Source organism: Varanus komodoensis, unplaced genomic scaffold (assembly GCF_004798865.1).
Source record: "Varanus komodoensis strain SLA01 unplaced genomic scaffold, ASM479886v1 scaffold15, whole genome shotgun sequence".
Taxonomy (NCBI): Eukaryota; Metazoa; Chordata; class Lepidosauria; order Squamata; family Varanidae; genus Varanus; species Varanus komodoensis.
Window position 1 is genome coordinate 7,156,083 of NW_025335440.1, and position 18,359 is coordinate 7,174,441.

General features: G+C 48.7%; 1 protein-coding gene across 1 annotated transcript in view; it reads left to right on the forward strand.

Annotated features, from left to right (window-relative positions):
• LOC123020800 (obscurin-like) overlaps positions 1–18,359 on the forward strand; it is a 192,030-nt gene that overhangs the window by 57,610 nt on the left and 116,061 nt on the right. The window contains exons 26-37 of the mRNA XM_044424979.1: positions 532–798; positions 2,014–2,283; positions 2,519–2,785; positions 3,645–4,109; positions 9,608–9,874; positions 11,069–11,335; positions 12,164–12,427; positions 12,917–13,238; positions 13,391–13,410; positions 13,614–13,933; positions 14,795–15,101; positions 15,943–16,283. Coding sequence (XP_044280914.1) covers positions 532–798; positions 2,014–2,283; positions 2,519–2,785; positions 3,645–4,109; positions 9,608–9,874; positions 11,069–11,335; positions 12,164–12,427; positions 12,917–13,238; positions 13,391–13,410; positions 13,614–13,933; positions 14,795–15,101; positions 15,943–16,283 — 3,377 coding nt within the window. The remainder of the gene's footprint in view (positions 1–531; positions 799–2,013; positions 2,284–2,518; positions 2,786–3,644; positions 4,110–9,607; positions 9,875–11,068; positions 11,336–12,163; positions 12,428–12,916; positions 13,239–13,390; positions 13,411–13,613; positions 13,934–14,794; positions 15,102–15,942; positions 16,284–18,359) is intronic.

The following is an 18,359-nucleotide window of genomic DNA, read 5'->3' on the forward strand; positions in this document are numbered from 1 at the left end:
TATATGGATGCAAGCGCTCCTTCAGGTAACCAGGACCCAAGCTGTTTAGGGCTTTATAGGTCATCACCAACACCTTGAATTGGGCCCGGACTTCAATGGGGAGCCAGTGAAGCTGTCGGAGGACTGGAGTCATGTGAACATAACGCCCCGTCCCCGTCAGCAACCTGGCAGCTCTATTTTGAACCAATTTATAACATCTTAAAGACATCTTTAAATCTAAGCCAAGTCCCATTTCTCCAGCCAATAATAAAAAAGTTCCCAAGTTTGATAGCAGTCAGTATCTTCTTTCTCCTTCAGTGATAAAATCAATCTGTCCATTTCTGCACAGTCCAGAGCCTGTCTTAGTATCAGTTCGTCGGTGGGACCAGAGGACAATTTGTAATCATGCAAGAGCAACAGCTTGTTTTTAAGGCAAAATGAGGGGTCTGCTCGGTATGTCGGAGAGGGCTTGATGGTGCACACCCAGGACAACCACTGTAGGGCCAAACTGTTTCAGAAGGTTGGATTTAAGCATGTCCTTTCTTTCCTCAGAGAAACCTGCCGTCTTCATGAAGGCCTTGGATGATGTGGTCGGAGAGGAGCGGGGCTCAGTCACACTGCAGTGCGAGGTCTCCAAGCCGAAGGTCAAACCCGTCTGGAAAAAGGAGGGTGTGGCGCTCGCCCCAGGAGACAAGTATGAGATGCTGCAGGCCGAGAAGACCCTGCAGCTCGTCATCCATGACCTCCTCAAGGACGATGCTGGCTTGTATACGTGTGACCTTGGCACGGAGGTCGCCAAATCTAAAGTCAGTGTTCAAGGTAGGGGCGCTGCACTGTGGAACGGGGGAGTGAGGGGGCAGCGTGGGCGCCAGGCACCTCCAGACCGTTTGGATCTCTGGGCACAGTTGGAATGTGGAGTGTCGCGGGCGCTCTCACAAAATGGCTGCCGTGGTGGGCAGGGCCAACCCCAACGAGGGATTTTCCAAAAGGTAAACTGCCAAGAATAAACGCCCCCCAGTAAGTGTGAGCGGAAGTCAGAGATGAAGCTGTGAAACAAACAGTCTTCTGAACCCAGGGAACTATGGCACAGTGCTTTGTTTTACGAAACGCCAGATTCTCAATTAAAGGGCAATTAACTGAAGACTCTTAAGGAATAAAATAAAGATCTGGGGAGGAAAGAGGTTGCCAAATACCAAGAGTGGTGCCCGTTGGTGCCCATCCCTCATCAAACCACACAGTCCAGACCACAGAATTCCTCAAGGAGAGGCCCAGACCAGCACACAGCACAGCGAAAAGCCTCTCTGGACTTTAAAATCCATACCGTCTTTCCCCTTGTCTTCTCTCTTCCTCCCTAGGATTGTGAAATAGCAGAAAACCTGGACTTTTTATATAACTAATTATGGATTCCCACACCCAGTTTGGAAAGACATACCAAGCATGTCTCTCTGGCAGGGAAAGATTGGGTTGGCTGGGGATAATAGGAACTGTAGTGCTATTCCTATTAACACATCCTGTCTCCCGCCTCAGGAAATAAGGAGGGTGGCTACAAGAAGAAGGGCCTTTTGGGGAGTGGCACCCCAACTTTGGAATGAGCTCCCCAGAGAGGTTCACCTGGCACCCGCTTTATATTCTTTTTGGCACCTAGCAAAGACCTTTTTATTTTGCCAGCATTTTAATTGTTTTTTTGTTTGTTTCTTTATTTTAATGGTGGCATATTTTAATACAGACTGTGGTTACGCCTTTTATGTAAACCTAAGTTCTGTTAAGTTAAGATGCAAAAAGGGTGCACTTCTATTATTTGATTTAGTGCTTAACATTGTGTTTTTAATGTTTCGTAGTTTTTATATGGCTTTATCATTTGTAACCTGCCCAGAGAGCTGTGTGACTAATGGGAGCCTAAAAATCTAATCAATCAATCAATCGCATCTGGAGAGCACCAAGTTGGGGCAGGCTGTTTTCTCCCCATTGTTTTAGTGAATTACAACGTTTCTTCCCTAATTGTTTTGTCCGCCTTCTTTCCCCCTCCATTCCCAGAGCTGAACATCGGCATCACGAAACGCCTGAAGAACTCAGAAGTTGTGGAAGGGGAGAGCTGCAGCTTCGAATGCGTTCTCTCCCACGAAAGTGCTGACGATTGTCACTGGCTGATCAATGGAAATGAAGTGGGCCGGGATGGGAGGTTTCGCGCTCTCCGGAAAGGGAGGAAATACACACTCACCATCAAAAAAGCCCTGGGTTCTGATGCTGGGGAAGTTGTTTTCTCCATCCACGACTTAATCTCCAAAGCTTCTCTGGTCGTGAAAGGTATGTCTCAGAGAGCGGCGGCGAGTGTGTGTTTGGGAGGAGTGTCTCGTTCAGAAACAGCTTCCTCCAATCTACAAGCGAAAGTCTTCCTTTATTCGTCCCTCTTGGCAGCTCACCTTTTCCTGTTTCCCGGCAAATTACAAAGACAGACCTTTTAAATGACTAGATCTTTACTCTCCGGGCACAATTTCTTTTTGGCAATGATAGAGTGGCGCTTTTGCTTCCTCTCCCCCAGAAAAGCCAGCTGAATTTACACAGCCGCTGCAGGACAAGACGACGTCCGTGGGGCAGGAGGTGAGCCTGACTTGTGACCTGTCCAGGTGGGACGGCAGCATTCGGTGGTGCAAGGACGGCAAAGCGATTCGGAGGAGCCAGAAGTATGACCTTCGCCAGGAAGGGACCCGGGCCATATTGATCATCCACGATGCAACGGTCAAAGACAGCGGTGAATACACATGCGAGACAGAAGCCTCCAGGACAAAAGCGACCCTTACCGTGGAAGGTAGGCCGCCTGCAGGGCGAAAGAGGTCCGTGGCGGGCAGGTTAGTATTGTGGCAGCTTAGCCCTACATCCTAGCTCAGTGATGGCGGACCTTGTAGAGACCGAGTGCCCAAACTGCAACCCGAAACCCACTTCTTGATCACAAAGTGCCAACACTGCAATCAAATCAGAAAACTGAGGTTTCCGTTTAGAAAAAGCAACTCACAGCCAGTCCAAGCAAATGTGTATATATATCCTTGGCAGCGCACCGACCAGCCATGCGAAAGCTCCGACGAGCCGCGGCTAATGAGCTGTGCCTTGTGGTGTCGTCATCGCCTGGCCCCACTGCTCCTTTCCAAGCAGGCGCATGGAGTCCTAGCCTTCAAAAGTGGCTCTTGGGTCTCGCAGCTGCATAGGAAATTCAGGCCGAACAAAAAGGCTGACCCTTTAAGGTGATGCTCAGTGGATGCGAGGACCTCGCTGGAACAACCACTCCGTTCCCAAGGCAGCTCCTGCAGAGTGCCCGTCAAGGCGGCTGCAGCATTTGCCAGTCTGAGCTCTTGTTTCCTGGGCCTCCCTTGATTTGCCGGCTGCAGTTTCTGGGGTGCTGGGTGGCCTGGCTGCTTCTCCTGGGGCCCGGCCTTAGCCAGGACGCCCGGGAACACAGAAAGGGACCACACGGAGGCGCTGGATGCAACGGCAAGTGATGCCTACCCGTGAACCGATTATTGTTGTAAGCCGCCCCGAGGCTTTGGCGAATGGGGCGGCATAAAAATGTTTTAATAAATAATAAATAAATAAAAACCGGTAACCAGCATTCATGCATCTCTTGCTCTGTTGGATGGGAGTATTGACGTTCCCGTTATGTCCATTTCTTTCAGAAGCAGGGAATTGCTTCATCAAAGATCTTTTGGACCTGAAGGCCGATGAAAACAAAAAGGCAGTGCTCACCTGTGAAACCAAGAAACCCGCGTCCACCGTGACCTGGAGGAAAGGAATTGCCGACCTCAAGGCGAGCCAGAAATACGAGATGAGCCAGAAGGGGAACGTCCTGCAGCTCACGGTGAACGACTTGAAGGAGACCGACAGCGACATCTACACCTGCGACATCGGTGACACCCAGTCGAGTGCCAAGCTAGTTGTGCAAGGTATGGTTGTCGTGCGGTTTGTTTCCAACACGCCAAGGAAGGTTAGTCGACGAGTGTGGTTCCATCAGGCCTGCAGTCACACCCCGAGTCAACAATTGCAATTGCTTTGTGTGAGGCTGCCGCAGAAATTTTGTTTGGTGCAAAAAGGGGCCGCCAGACTGACTAGTGCACCCTGGGTTCTGGAGGTGCTTGACACATCCACTTTTATTAAATAAACATATATTTAGATCTTCCCAAATAAGTACATAAGAAGATTAGAATACGGGAGTGGCTTTTCCACGAATGCAGCATCTTTTCTTGGTTGTAAGATGGAATTGGTATATCAAGCAGTGCATGGCACCATCAATTATAGCTAAGTCTTTTCTAATTAAACAAGTTGTCTACTTGGGAGATCCGCATTGTCATATGCATAGTAATACACTATATTTATTGTGACATATAATCTTTACATCTGCTCCTTTATCCACAAGTGTGGAAACGTATTGACATCTCTTCCTCTAGACTATAGTTTTGTGTTTCCCCGCACTCAGGTGCAAAGGCGTGCTGCAAGAACGTCTCTTGCACAGGACTAGAACCTGATTTTTTTGATGCTCTCTTTTTTCTTTGTTGTATTCTGTTTTTTCAGGCCAGTAACAAACTGCCTGGGAAATGTATATGTAGTTTTAAGGTTTAAATATTTTCAAGGAGGAGGGGGTTGCTGTCAGAGGTAAAGCACTGCTCAGTCCAAGCGCTTGTTCATCTCTAGTTTCCTGATCAGATGGTTTTGTGAAGGATGCAAGAGAGGGCAAACTGGATGAAGGCAAGCCTGGAAGTCCACCGCTTCTGGACAAGGCAGTGTCTCGCTGGGGGCTGTCGTGGTCCCCAGTCCTCCAGTGCGCTGCCGGAGATTTGGAGGAGGACAAGGCACAGGTGACTTCCTCTGGGGTAGCACAGTTGATGTCATATTCAGGGCAAAACCTGCCAAACCTGACTTCTCAAGGGAAAAGCACAAGCCTCAGTAAGGCAATTTTGGCAGTGATTCTAGTCATTATCTGTCAGCCTTTGTGGCCCCTGCAAAGATCCTCAGAAAACACGTGATAAGGCAGTACCTTGACCAGGACTGGTTTATGAGCATCTCAGCAAAAGCCCAATTCGGTTCTGGGCTCTGCACATGGGACAACTCCAAAGAAGTTCACAGGTCAAGCAAAACCAAGAAGGTTATGAAGATGTTTCCTCCATCCAACTCTGTTGCCCGTTCCCTCACCCTAAATTCAGGGGAGCAGCTGGCGGAGCTCCCTGTTCGATCCCGGCAGAGGATCCTCACTCACAAATGGGTGGAAATCTCAGTTCCACTCCCTTTAGTTGGCAACTCATCTTGGGCCTCACAGCTAGAAGCCCCCTCTCCAGCAGAGTCCTTCCCTTGCTGCTCGATTTCCAAGGAAGATGTTCCTGAAAAAGGAGGAGGGGGATCCATCTAGGTCTCGTCCCCCTGCTGTGTCAGCCTCCAAATCTCACCACTCCCTGGCTTGTATGCCAGTGGGGAGCCCGGCAGAACCAAATTCTTGGGCATCTGGCTTCCAGTAGTTGGTCCTTGCTCTACACTTTCCTCCTCTGACTCAGAATTGGTGTCTGGCTAATTCCCCTCTGAATTAGGACAAGATCACACTCCTAACCTGAGGCACAGCCCCACCATCTTTTGCTGGCTCAGAGGATGAATCCTTAGGAGACCCACCATCTCTCCAGCTTTGCAAAAGTCTCAGGCTACAAACTGAGCAAGGACCCTTCATCCATCTGGTCAGCTCCTCCAGGATGAGCACAGCTGACCACACCGCAGGTCTTCTGAGTCTGCATAAGCTGTTGGTTGGCTTTGGCTGTCTGCTGAGACAACACCCTCCTGTTATCATGGTAGTTCCCACAAGTGCACCCAGTTGGAGCTAGCCAGCGTCATCCTCTTCCTTGCCTTAATCCCCCTGCCAGCTTCTCCTGTGGGTCTCAAGGGGTTGCTTCTCATCTGTAGCTCCAGCTGTTTTCTCCTGGGACTTTTGATGGGCTTTGACTCAAAGAAGGCATTTGGACCACACAAGCAAGCAGACTTGCATCACATGAACTATCCACAGCTGTCTGCTTCCCCACGCCTAGAAGCATCAAAGCTCAAAGCTCCAATCCAAGGAACTTCTTCTTTATGGTCAATAAATGGACTTCTATTGGGATTTAGGGGGTAACTGACTTTCTGCATCTGGCCAGAGCAATGTCTGTGTCACCTCAGACCTGTCAAGGTCCTGGAAAGTGTATTCTTCAGCCGCCTGAGCATCACCAGTGTGTCCTGAATGATCCTTAAGAATCCCGTCTTTAATGGCAGGGATACCCAGTCTGGGATGGAAGCCACATTTGACATATACAAGATGGAAAATGAGATCTGGAAGATGGGAGACCAAGAAGGTGTGCAGTGTTATCGCCATTACAGTGAAAAGAAAGGGGGAAGAGGCGGGTGTTTTGGATGGTACTCCAGTGCCAGTACTAATGTAATTTACTGTTCAGATTATGGCACTTGATTTTGGTGACTGTTTAACTTCATCTGGCAACTTCAAACCATATATCAAAATAGGAAATTAGCTGAATATTCGCCTTTGAAGGAAGAGCCTTCCAGATATGAACAAGATCCTGGTGGAGCTACTTAAAAGAAATTTGCTTTCTTGGGCATGCTGCCCACACGGTGTATTCTTCAGCTTAACCAGATCCTTGAGGAATATTTCTGATGGCCCCAAAAGCCTCTGAAGAATCCGTGTGGTTTATAGCTTATCATGGGATGTTGCCTCCAGAGGCGAAAGAAGAGGTTGTTCACCTCATCCTACTGCAGACATCTAGTCAAGATCAATTTCTATATCATCGTTTAAGCAGTTTTGGTTACTTTGGGTTCATAGAATAGTAGAGTTGGAAGAGGCCCAGTGGGATCATAGGATCCCACCCTGCTCAGTTCAGGATTCCAAACTAGACCAAACCCTCTGAAATGGTTGCAGCAGCTTCAAACACCTGGTAGTGATAATGGGGGCAAAAAATTAAAGTTTGTCGAGAAGTGGTTTCTCTTTCTCCTCACCTCTCTGCCGACTTACTCCTGTGCAAGCTCCGTTCAATGGCGCATTTTTTGCCTTAGTGCAGTTACACAAGGCAAGATTGTGACAACCAGAATATGTGACTCCTACAGTTGATCCATAGATTGGGATGGTGTGTATTGTGAGAGAGACGTTCTAAGAGATTGCGTAAGTATTGCTGTATGCTTGTCCTTCCGAACATTCTGCTGGAAAGGAACTGGAATTACAAGATGAAACTGCTAATCTGGAAATCTTATTTTTTTACAAAACGAGAGGCGTGTGTTGTAGGAACTGCTTCCTTCTCCTGCTACTCTGGGTGTGACTGCAGCCCACCATCTTCAAAGCAAACTTAGTGTGAAGAGTCACTGGAAGTTTTTAGTTATGTATTTCCTATTGCCTGTGGTCACAAAGTCCCTCTGCCCCTTATTTCATAAAAGTCTAGGCAGGTGCTTTAGCTGTTTATACTTTGCATCTTACCCATTTGTTTTCTTGATTTGTGGAAGTCAGTTTAATTATTTGAAGGCATTGTCCGTTACATGCATATAGGAAAAATTACAAATTTTGCCCTTTAGCAGATATCTGAATGGTTGACTGACCAAAAGCAGAGGGTAACCATTAGTGGGGAATCGTCGGGATGGCGGCCAGTGACAAGCGGGGTCCCCCAGGGCTCTGTTCTGAGGCCAATCCTCTATCATCTTTTCATTAACGACATGGAAGAAGGGGTGAACAGTCTGCTGATCAAATTCGCAGACGACACTAAAACTGGAGCAGTGGCCACAACTGAGGAGCAGGTACTCCAGATCCAAAAGGATCTGGACAGACTATGGAAGTGGGCGGGAGACAACAGGATGGCGTTCAGTGTGTTGGTTATTACCTATAAAGCCCTTAACGGCTTGGGTCCTGGTTACCTAAAGGAGCGCTTGCGTCCATATATGCCCGCCTGCCCCTTGAGATCAGCGGGAAAGGCCCTCCTCCGGGAACCCTCCGTGAAAGATATAAGGAGACAGAGTACCCGGAGGAGGGCCTTCTCTGCGATGGCGCCCAATCGATGGAATGCGCTCCCCAGAGAGGTCCACCTGGCGCCGTCGTTATTTGTTCTTCGGCGCCAGGCCAAGACCTTTTTATTTAAACATCATTTTAATTGTTAGCTTTATTTATTGATTTTATATCTTCGGCCAGGACATCTCCAATTGTATTGTTTTTATATGTTCAATATATATTTATTTACTGTTGTAAGCTGCCCCGAGGCTTCGGTGAATGGGGAGGCATAGAAGTTCACTAAATAAATAAATAAAATGTGGATAAGTGCAAGGTCTTGCACTTGGAGCATGGGAATGGGTGTCATAAGTACAGGTTAGGTGACAAGTGGCTGGAGAGCAGCACTTGTGAAAGGGACCTCGGGGTGCTGGTCAACTGCAGGCTAAACATGAGTCAGCCGTGTGATGCGGTGGTCAGGAGGGCGAACGCCACCTGTGGTTGCATAGCCAGAAATGTGGCTTCCAGATCAAGAGAGGTATTACTACCACTCTACACGACTCTAGTGCGCCCGCAACTGGAGTATTGTGTTCAGTTTTGGGCCCCTCATTACAGAAAGGATATAGCCAGGTTGGAGTCAGTGCAGCGTAGGGCCACAAGGTTGGTGGCCAGTTTGCAGGGGATGCCATATGAGGCGAGACTGAGGGAACTGGGTCTCTTCAGCCTGGAGAAGAGGAGACTCCAAGAGGATCTGTTGGTGACATATAGGTACGTGAGGGGGTGTCCCTCAGGAGAGCTGTTCTCCCTTGAAGAGCAGGGCAGGACGCTCTCCAATGGAGCCAAGCTCAGGGAACCAAGGTTCAATTTGGATGCCAGAAAGTCCTTCCTGACGGTTAGGACCCCCAGGTTATGGAATGGGCTTCCACGAGAGGTTGTTGAGGCCCCATTGGTGAGGTGTTCAAGATTAGGCTGGACATGCGCATGGTGGGCATGTCATGAGCGGAGCTGGCTGGAGCCGGGGGTCAGACTAGATCGCCCGGGAGGCCCCTTCTGACTCACTCTGTTTCTATGTTTCTATGAATCTATAGAAGGAAATTTTACATCTCGCAGTTCCGATGAGCATCTTTCCTTTAAGGGCTTTTCTGCCTGCTGCTTTTAATATGCCTCCTTTTTCCATTTTCGTTACACATTACTTTTTATAGGGTTTTTCTTACTCTGCCTTTCTATACATTCCACTAGACAACCACAATATTACAGTGGTTATATTATAGTGGAATAACATTAGAGTGGAATTGTTGGAATACGGGAGATTAGGAAATAATACCTGACTGGTCCAAAAAAAAAAAAAAAAAGCCACAAAAATGCCCTGGGGAGAGGGACGGGAGGAGGATGTCATATAAAGCTCCCACAAATTAAATGCCCCATGCAGAGGCGCCCTAAAAGTCATGATGCCAGCAGGTTGCTTTGCTTCTTTTCCATGCCGACAACTCTACCTGCCAACCTAGAATAGCTGCGTGTTTGCATTTCAGTCTTTGGGTCTTGAGTATTTTGCTTCCGTTTCCTACCGGCAGAAGCTTATGGGGATGCCCAAAAAACCCTGCCTTTCCTGCTCTTTCCTCCCGCCTCATGTTCACCTCTAATTCTGCACTTCAGCTCTGCCAGTGCTTTTCCAACAAGAACTGCAGAACAGGGAAGCCAAGATGGGGAGCAAGGTTCGGCTGACCTGTGAGCTCAACAAGCCAGACCTGCCGGTGCAGTGGATGAAGGGGAACCAAGTTCTGCAAGCGGGCGACAAGTATGAGTTCAAGCAACGTGGCACCGTGGCGGAGCTTATTATCCGGGATGCCAAAGCCGCCGACGCAGGGGAATATACCTGCAGCACCGGCGAGCTAAAGACCTCTGCTCGAGTAGAAGTGACGGGTACGGAGGGTCACTCGTTCCGCAATGCTTGATTCTGCTTGCCCTGCTTTCATAGCCCCTCTGTGTAAAAATAGGTGTGCGGATCTGGTTCCTTGGCAACCGTACATGGGATGCACGCAACACGGACACCTAAGCTGCTTGTGTTCCATCCCGTGATATGGCTGCATGGGGGTCTCCACATCTGAGCCTGTTGTGCCTTACTGCCACTGCTTGGAAGGCCATCTTTCAATCTTTGACATTTCTTCAGCCTGCATGGAGAGATCCTTCAGTCCGTTGGTCCCCACACCTGAGGCATTTGGGTCTTCCTAAATTGGCAGCTCTCATTCTGAGATCTTCTTGAAATTCCCCCAAGTAAGACACAGGCTTCAGCCTAGTTCTTCTTGTGGTGGATCAGGCTGTAGAACTTCAGACCACAGGACTGAATTCTCCTCGGTGTGCTGCAGGATGCTAAACTGTAAAGGTCAAGGTTTCCCCTTGACGTTACGTCCAGTCGTGCCTGACTCTCGGGGGCGGTGCTCGTCTCTGTTTCCTGGCCAAGGGAGCCAGCGTTTGTCCGCAGACGGTCTCCGTGCTCATGTGGCCGGCATGGCTAAACACCGAAGTGCACAGAATACTGTTACCTGCCCACCAAAGTGGTACCTTTTTACCTACTTGCATTTGCATGCTTTCGAGCTGCAAGGTTGGCAGGAGCTGGGACGGAGGAACGGGAGCTCACCCCGCTGTGCAGATTCGAACCGGCGACCTTTCGATCTACCAGCCCAGCAGCGCAGCGGTTTAAACCACTGCGCCACCTGCAGTCCCAAACTAATAGAGAGAGAGACAGTGGCAGAAGTGGCTACGGCTGATTGGTGTTGTGGGGGTGAAGCATCTGGAGCACCACAATTTTCCTACCCCTGGACCACAGCCTGGCTTTCTTCCTAACATGCTAGCTTTCTACATGCAGGGAGAACTAAGCCTTGGTTTCGGCAAGGGGCGGCATAGAAATGTTAATAATAATAATAATAATAATAATAATAATAATAATAATAATAATAATATAAATAACTAGGCTGTAGAGATTGTCCCACTGCCCGAAACAGGCACTGGGGTGTTCTCCAACCTGTTCCTACTTACGGGGCCATCTTTGCGTGCCGTTCCGTGCCACTGGCTGCAGTTTCGCCCTATAGCATCTATTTTCCTGGTTATACATTTTAGCCGCACCAACCCTTTTTAAGGAAGAGCTCAAGGATATGGAAAAAGAAGAGGGGGGCACGGTGGCTTTATCCTGTGTGCTTGCGGCGTCTGATGTTCCCGTGGCGTGGAAGAAGGGAGCAGCTGTCCTTCGCGCTAGTGAGAAGTACGAGATGAAGCAGAAGGGGTGTGTGGCCGAGCTGCTCATTCACAATGCGGAGCCAGGGGATTCTGGGAGATACCTCTGCAGCGTGGAAGATCAGCAGAGCACCGCTCAGGTCAAAATCCACGGTATGCCGAACGGGGGTCTGTTCTTCCCGTAGCCTGATTCCTCCTCCTCTTTTGCATGCGTCGCCTTCCAGTGCTGGCTTGATGACGCTAAGCAGCAAAGATGTGGTATAAAATAATAGTTTAGGCAGATGATTGCATTTTTCTTCTTCTCCGATTTCTGTATCCTTGCCTGTTTACTTTCAGGTAGCCACTGGCAACTGGCTATTTGCCGGACTTCAACTCCCATAGTTCCCGGTAGCCAGCCTGGCTGAGTATGAGGGGGGATGCAGGGTAACCCACCTGGAGGGCGCTGGGTCGGGGGAGCTGCTGTAACATCATGGGGTCGCCACTCTTCCCGCCAGTAGCTCATTTGCAAAGCAAATCTCTGTCTCAATTTCATCAAAGCGATTTTGGGAAGGCGGCTGTGAAGCCTCATCGCCCGCCCGCCTGCCTGCTCTCCTGGGAAGGGGACCCTCTCCCGATCCCGTGGCTGAATGGCCCAGACCTTGAGAGCACAGCAAGAGGAAGGCTTAGGGTGCACAAAACTCTTTGCTCCGAGTGCTGCATCTGGGGATAGGCTAGGAAGGCGAAGGAGGCCCTGACCATGGAGTGGTTGGGAAGAGAAGGGGAGGGATGGGGGCCCAGAGGGGAGCGGGGAATGAAAATCACCAGGGGGGAGGTATAGGTGGGGAGCTGCAGGAGTGAAGGAGGTTCAGCATCGCTCTGGGGGGCAGACAGAGCTTCAGCTACCACAGGTGGGTCTCGTGTGTGTAACGGAGTCTTTTGCTAAGGCTGGTAAGTGATCTTCAGGTCAAAAGCCCCAAACCAACACCCTCCTCCATCCTTCAGCTGCACCTGTTCAATTCAAAGAAGTGCTGAAGAACACGGAAGCCACTCAGGGTGGCCTAGTGACCCTCCACTGTGAGCTGAACAAGCCTGCCCCGGTGGAGTGGATGAAGGGGCAGAAGGGCTTGAGGCCAAGCAGCAAGTACCGAATGAAGAAGGAAGGGACTGTGGCTGAGCTTACAATTCACGATCTGGACCTGAAGGATGCTGGAGATTACACATGCACCTCTGGAGACCAGAAGACAACCGCCGTCCTCACAGTGAATGGTAAAAAGGCAACCTTACACTCTTCCGGAGTGGATCTTTTTGATCTACCCTTACAAATCTCCGCTTTCTGCTTCACTTTTGCTTTGCTCTCTGGCCTACCCCTATCTGGCTGGCATGACGTTCTGTGTTCTACTCTTCTCCAGTTTCACAGGATGCAAGATGTCGTGGTTGCATGCTGGTGTGATTTGGAAAGTTCTTGCAAATGACTTGATATGGGGTCCCCAACACAGAGGATATACGGTAGTCCTTATTATCCCCATTTAGAAAAGGTTGACAGTTGCATTTGTCGGGGGCTATTCCAATGATCTGTTGCTCAGTCTTCCTTTAATGTTTCTGGAGTGCAGTTTATTTTGGTATTCCTCTTCCAAAACTGGGAACTGGCAGGCTTTCCAACAAGTGTTTTACAGGGAAACTTCTTCACGATTGAGCAGGAAACTGGGCATTTCAGAGCAAGATAGGGGGTCCTTGCAGCCGGTACCTGCTGATGTCATGTCTCCATTCTGCGTCCCCCAGCTGTGGCAGTGCAATTCAAAACCAAACTCAAGAATGAGGAAGCGACAGAGAGTGGGACGGCCACCCTGCACTGTGAGCTGACCAAGGCCGTTGACTCAGTCGAGTGGGCGAAGGATCAAAAGGTGCTGAACCCAAGTGATAAGTACAGGATGAGGCTCGAAGGCCGCTTTGCCGAGCTAACGATCCAAGATCTGGAACTGACAGACGCCGGGACATACACCTGTGTGTGTGGTGATCAGAAGACCGCTGCGGCGTTGAAAGTGAATGGTAATAACATTTACGTCCAGAGTCAAAGCCTGTTAAGACACTAGCTCAGCTGAGCTCTTTAAATGCTTTTGATGCATGTCTTTATGGATCTGGAGCCAGTTTCTTTTCCTTTTTTTCTTTACTCTTTTTCTTCTTCCCTATAGCTCCCACACATCTTGATGGGCACACCTGTGCCATTTGCAGAACTGCAAAATTCCCCCAAGGTTCTGCTTCGTTTTATTGCGCAGCAAGCTTTTTCATCAATGGGTTGGTCGCCGAAGAGATTCCTCACTCTAGGATAATTCAGACGTAACTAATTCTTGTCTGAGTTTTTCCTCCCTTCTCGAGTGTTGTTGCTATGTGTTTCCTGGTAACATGGAACGTTCCTGTGGGATCGTAGTCTATCAGACCTGCACCCCTGCCTAAGTCCACCAATGGTTTGACCGTTTCTCTTTGTTCACATTGCATTCTTCAGCACTGCCCGTCTTTTTCCAAGAAGAGCTAAAAAGCAAGGAAGCCACAGAGGGGGAGACGACCACGCTGCACTGCAGGCTGAGCAAGGCGGCCCCGGTGGAGTGGTGGAAGGGGCCACGGGCGCTTCAGCCAGGTGACAAATGCCAGATAAGGCAGGACGGGCCGTGTGCTGAGCTGGTCATCCGTAACTTGGATGCGGCAGATTCTGGGGACTACACATGTGCATGTGGAGGCCAGAAGACTACAGCCAGCTTGAAAGTGAATGGTAAAACAGCAAGAGGATAGTTACAATACTTTCTCCTAAGAGTTATATGTTCTTAGGGCCTCCTTTTGCAGACCCCACCCCAGTCCTCAAAACTCCATTCTCTCTTACCTCTACTGATCCCTGCATGCTTTATTTTCCTTCCCTCCCCCTCTTAAAAATAATGGTGTAGATCCCAGGACTTTCTTCTCTATTTCGGAAAAAAGATCCTCTCAAGTGAATATATGTTTCCTACAAGGTTAGCCAGAAAGTAACAGGCTTATAACTGTTTTTTCCATCAGACTTTTAAATATTTTTATTTCCTGAGTAAAAGAGTCTTAAAATTTTCACCTAGTATTGGTTTGGTGAGACCCAGAGGGTTGCTGGGAGAGGGGGAATGGAACTTCTTACTTTTTCCCAGTCCGGATTATTTGTGTGTCAGATCTGAAAAGGCAACTAAGATTATGCTGTATGTCACTCTGGATGCTTTAGTGAGCAGGATATAAGATGATGAAAAGAAGATGATGGTGAGAGCATCCAGACCCTCGCTGAGCCAAGTGACAGTTCTGAGCTTCTTATTTCCTTAACTCCCTCCCTCAGAAAGTGCAGAATAGACTATGGGTCCATATGGCCTGAAAACCCAGTTACCACCCCATTGAACAGTACCCTGCGAAGTAGACTTCTTCTGGGGGTGAAGAACCAAATAATACACTCCCTCTCCACTTCCATGAGTTGCAATGACACAGTACACTCAAAAAACTATCCCAGAATAGTCTGAAGTGCCCTGAGAATGAGGTAGAAAAATGGAAGCCCCCTTTACAGGGGAAGAGAGCTGTCAGGCGATTGAAGGCATATCTTGGCAGAGCGGACGCTCGTGACCTTGGCGATCTTAGGTTTGGGTGATTCATGTCCCATGTTACCTTCGCTCTGCAGTTCTGCCCGCGCTTTTCACCAAGGACCTGAAGGACGAAGAAGTTACAGAAGGTAAAGATGCCACCCTGCGGTGTGAGCTGAACAAAACTTCAGCTGCCGTAGAGTGGAAGAAAGGCCACAAAACCTTGAAGGAAGGCAAGAAGTACAAAATGAGGCGAGACGGTTCCATCGCTGAGCTGGTGGTTCAAGGTGTGGAGCTCACGGATTCCGGAAGCTACACCTGCGTATGTGGAACCCAGCAGACCGTGGCGTCTCTGGAAGTCAACGGTAAAGACAGACTCGTTAGTTCTGCAGATTGCTCCGTGGTTTGGGGTCAACTCCCAGGCCTTTCTCAGCTTTGCTGGGTGGCTCGCATGCCTTCAAACCATAGTCAAAAAGAAGCAATCTCTGAATGAGGGCAGGAATGTTTTGACGTGTGGCTTCCATACTCTTTAGTAGCTTCTTTTTCACCGGGAGGACCAAGGTGATAAATTGGACAGTTTTCAGACTATTCTCTCCGAGTCATTGGTGTTTTTGAAATTCACTTCAGATGGGATGCTCCCAGTTGATCACACTCGAGGTATAACCAACCCATCTTAATTTTAAGGATTGCTAACCAAGTCCGTAAGACCCTACCTTACTTCCAAGACAGTAGCAATGATTCTAACATGATATATTCCATGCAATCAGAATGCAATATAGGAAGTGTCATCTCCATCGTCCCTTAGTCCGTGCCTTCAAAAACTATTATAATGAAAAAGGTTTTGTCCTCCAAGTTTCTTTGGGATACATTCTCCCTGTTGTGGGGCAGGACACTGCCTGGCTTGTAATCTCAAAGGAGCCATTAAAATATTATTTATGGAGGGAGGGTAGCTTAGAATTCAGGTATCTCTGAGAGTGCCCTGATATGTCCCCATCCATCCACAGCCACACCTCTTCCTGAGTCCACATGCCAACTGCCATCTCTTCTAGAGTAAACTAATTTTGGGAGAGACCACTGGGTAAAACCTTTTGCCCTCTTGGAAACTTTGTTGAAACTTTGGTGGAAGCTTGAAGGGATGAAGGCTCAATGGACTTCATCTTTTTCCTCCGCGCCTTAACTTCTTTCCTCTTCTTGCCATCTCCTCAGCACTGCCTGTGCTTTTCAAAGAAGGACTGAAGAACAGGGAAGCTGTGGAAGGTTCTACAGCTACTCTGCGCTGTGAAATGACCAAAGCAGGTGCTGAGGTGAAATGGAAAAAGGGACCCCAGATTCTCAAGCCGAGTGACAAGTACCGAATGAGGCAGGATGGCACGGCAGCTGAACTCTTGATTCGTGATCTGCAGGTGGAGGATACGGGAGATTATGTCTGTCTTTGTGGAGACCAAAAGACAACCGCTGTCTTGACCGTTCATGGTAACCGCACATTCCGTATTACATCCATCAGGGATATTTCAGGATCTGCCATCTCTGTGGAAATTCCTGGCTTTGTGTTGTCTTAGTGCCTTGTTCTTGTTCTTTGTTTCTTTTGGTCTGCTGTCTGCTTGTTTGTCTCTGAGTAAATTATATTATACCATGTTTGCTTTCAACGTGGTTCACATGTCATCAAAAGCAAATTACATTGGTTCCATGGCACACGGTTCTTTGCCTGGATGTGTCTGACAAATGACCAAGGGGTTCTATACAAGCATAGTTTCCACCCTCCTCACTCCGTCCTCCCTCTGTTGGCATGTATCCCATCAGCCAACATGCCTGAAATCCGACCCCGCACTGGATGCCTGGAGCAGTTCCTGCGGCTGCTGCTCTTTCCAGGGGACTCTGTGGTGGCTGCATCCCGGGACCATGGAAACCACAATGCTGGGTTCCGATGACCAGAGAAAATCATGGTGAAGCATGGAAACATCGTTTTTTTTAAATCATGATTTCTAAAAAAAATCAAAAGGTGAAATAACACACTAGTTTGGATGACACAACAGCCCACCCTGTGCAAGAGAGCACCACGGCTTGTGGTGCTGTGTGATCTCACCCTGTCAATGAAAACATCCACAATTCACCCTGAAGGTTATCGCCATGTTTTCCATTTATTTATTTATTTAGAAAATTTCTATGCCGCCCCATTCGCCGAAGCTTTAAGTGCTGGTCATAAACTTTGGGGCCTTTTTCATCTGTCGGCAGCCTCAGAGGACATCTCTGTATGCCGAATACTTGCAATGGCTCCCATGGAACGCTGAACATGTTTTTCTTACCTACTTAACGTTTGCTGCGCTCCTGCACTTTCTGGCTCTTGCTCTGGTGCTAATCCAGATCTGTGGACTTACAGGACATACCAGCAAGCTACCTGCCACCCTAAGCTTTTACAGCTTGAAGAACTCAAGGCAGATGGCGCATCTTTTGGCTAAGAAACTTGGTCCATCTTTTCCTGCATTCAGAGCTGGTTCCAGCTTTGACTTCCTACACTGGGGTCTTAGATGGCTATTCTGGTGCTATTCAACGAACGAGACAGTCTCAGAGTATTCGCTGGGGCTTGCCACTGAGTTGCCCTACCTGGGTTCGCATGACACAAGGTGAGAAAAAATGCAAGGTGCCACAGAGTGGGGAAAATGTCGCACTGCGAAGGTCATATGCTACTCTGCCAAGCAAACTGCAAGGAGTCCTGCCGATCAAAGTTGTGCCTGAACTTTGTACCAACGGCCCACTCTTTACTGCCATGACTCGGAATCTCATTGGGCTGTCCATGGCAGCAGAAGACGCATCGCTTTGGCCCTTTCTTCATCCATCTTACACTCTTTAAATTTGTCCTCATGCTCTGTGCTTGTAATATTCCTTCTCCAATCTCATTTTTTCCAGTTAACAGTGCTTTGCAGTATTAAAAAAATCCAGCTATGAGAATGTTTCCCACTGAGCTTCCGAGAGCTCATGCATCTGGGAGAAGAAACCTGATGGACTTTTCCTTTTCGGTTATTTTGCAGCACGTCCTGTGAGCAGGGGCCTGGGGGTTGGAGTGGGCTGATCTTGCAGACCCCGTCCCATCCGGAGCCTCACCAGATTCTTGCCAGCAGGACGGAAGTGCATGGATCCATGATTTGCCTCCCCACTACCCAAATGGGTCCTCGGTTAGATGAGCCCCGAAGCTTGCTGAACTTTCCTTCTGTGGAGTTGAGAAAGCTGTGGGTCCTTTCGGTCACAGCCATGCGCTTTCACTAATGGGCACCCCCACAAACACACCCCTTTGACCCAGGAGATGAATCCGAAGGAGGACCCCTGCCAGAGGCCAGGGGAGTGTTTCCCATCAGTCCCAGGGTTCCTGGGATGCTGTCTAGGCATTTCCTCCATCCTTGTACTTCCGTTTCTGGGTGCTCTGTTTACGTTGTTTGCACGATGTTGCGTAGATATTTGTGGGGTCCTTCACTGTGAGTCACAAATGTCTTGTGCTGAGAAATATGTCTGTTTTTGTCTGTTCTTAAGAGCCATGCTTGGAAATGTGATGAAACAAAATAGCCTATAATTAATGATCTTGTTTTAGCAAATGTTTGGCTTCTTTTCTTTTCTTTTTTCTTTCTTTTTCT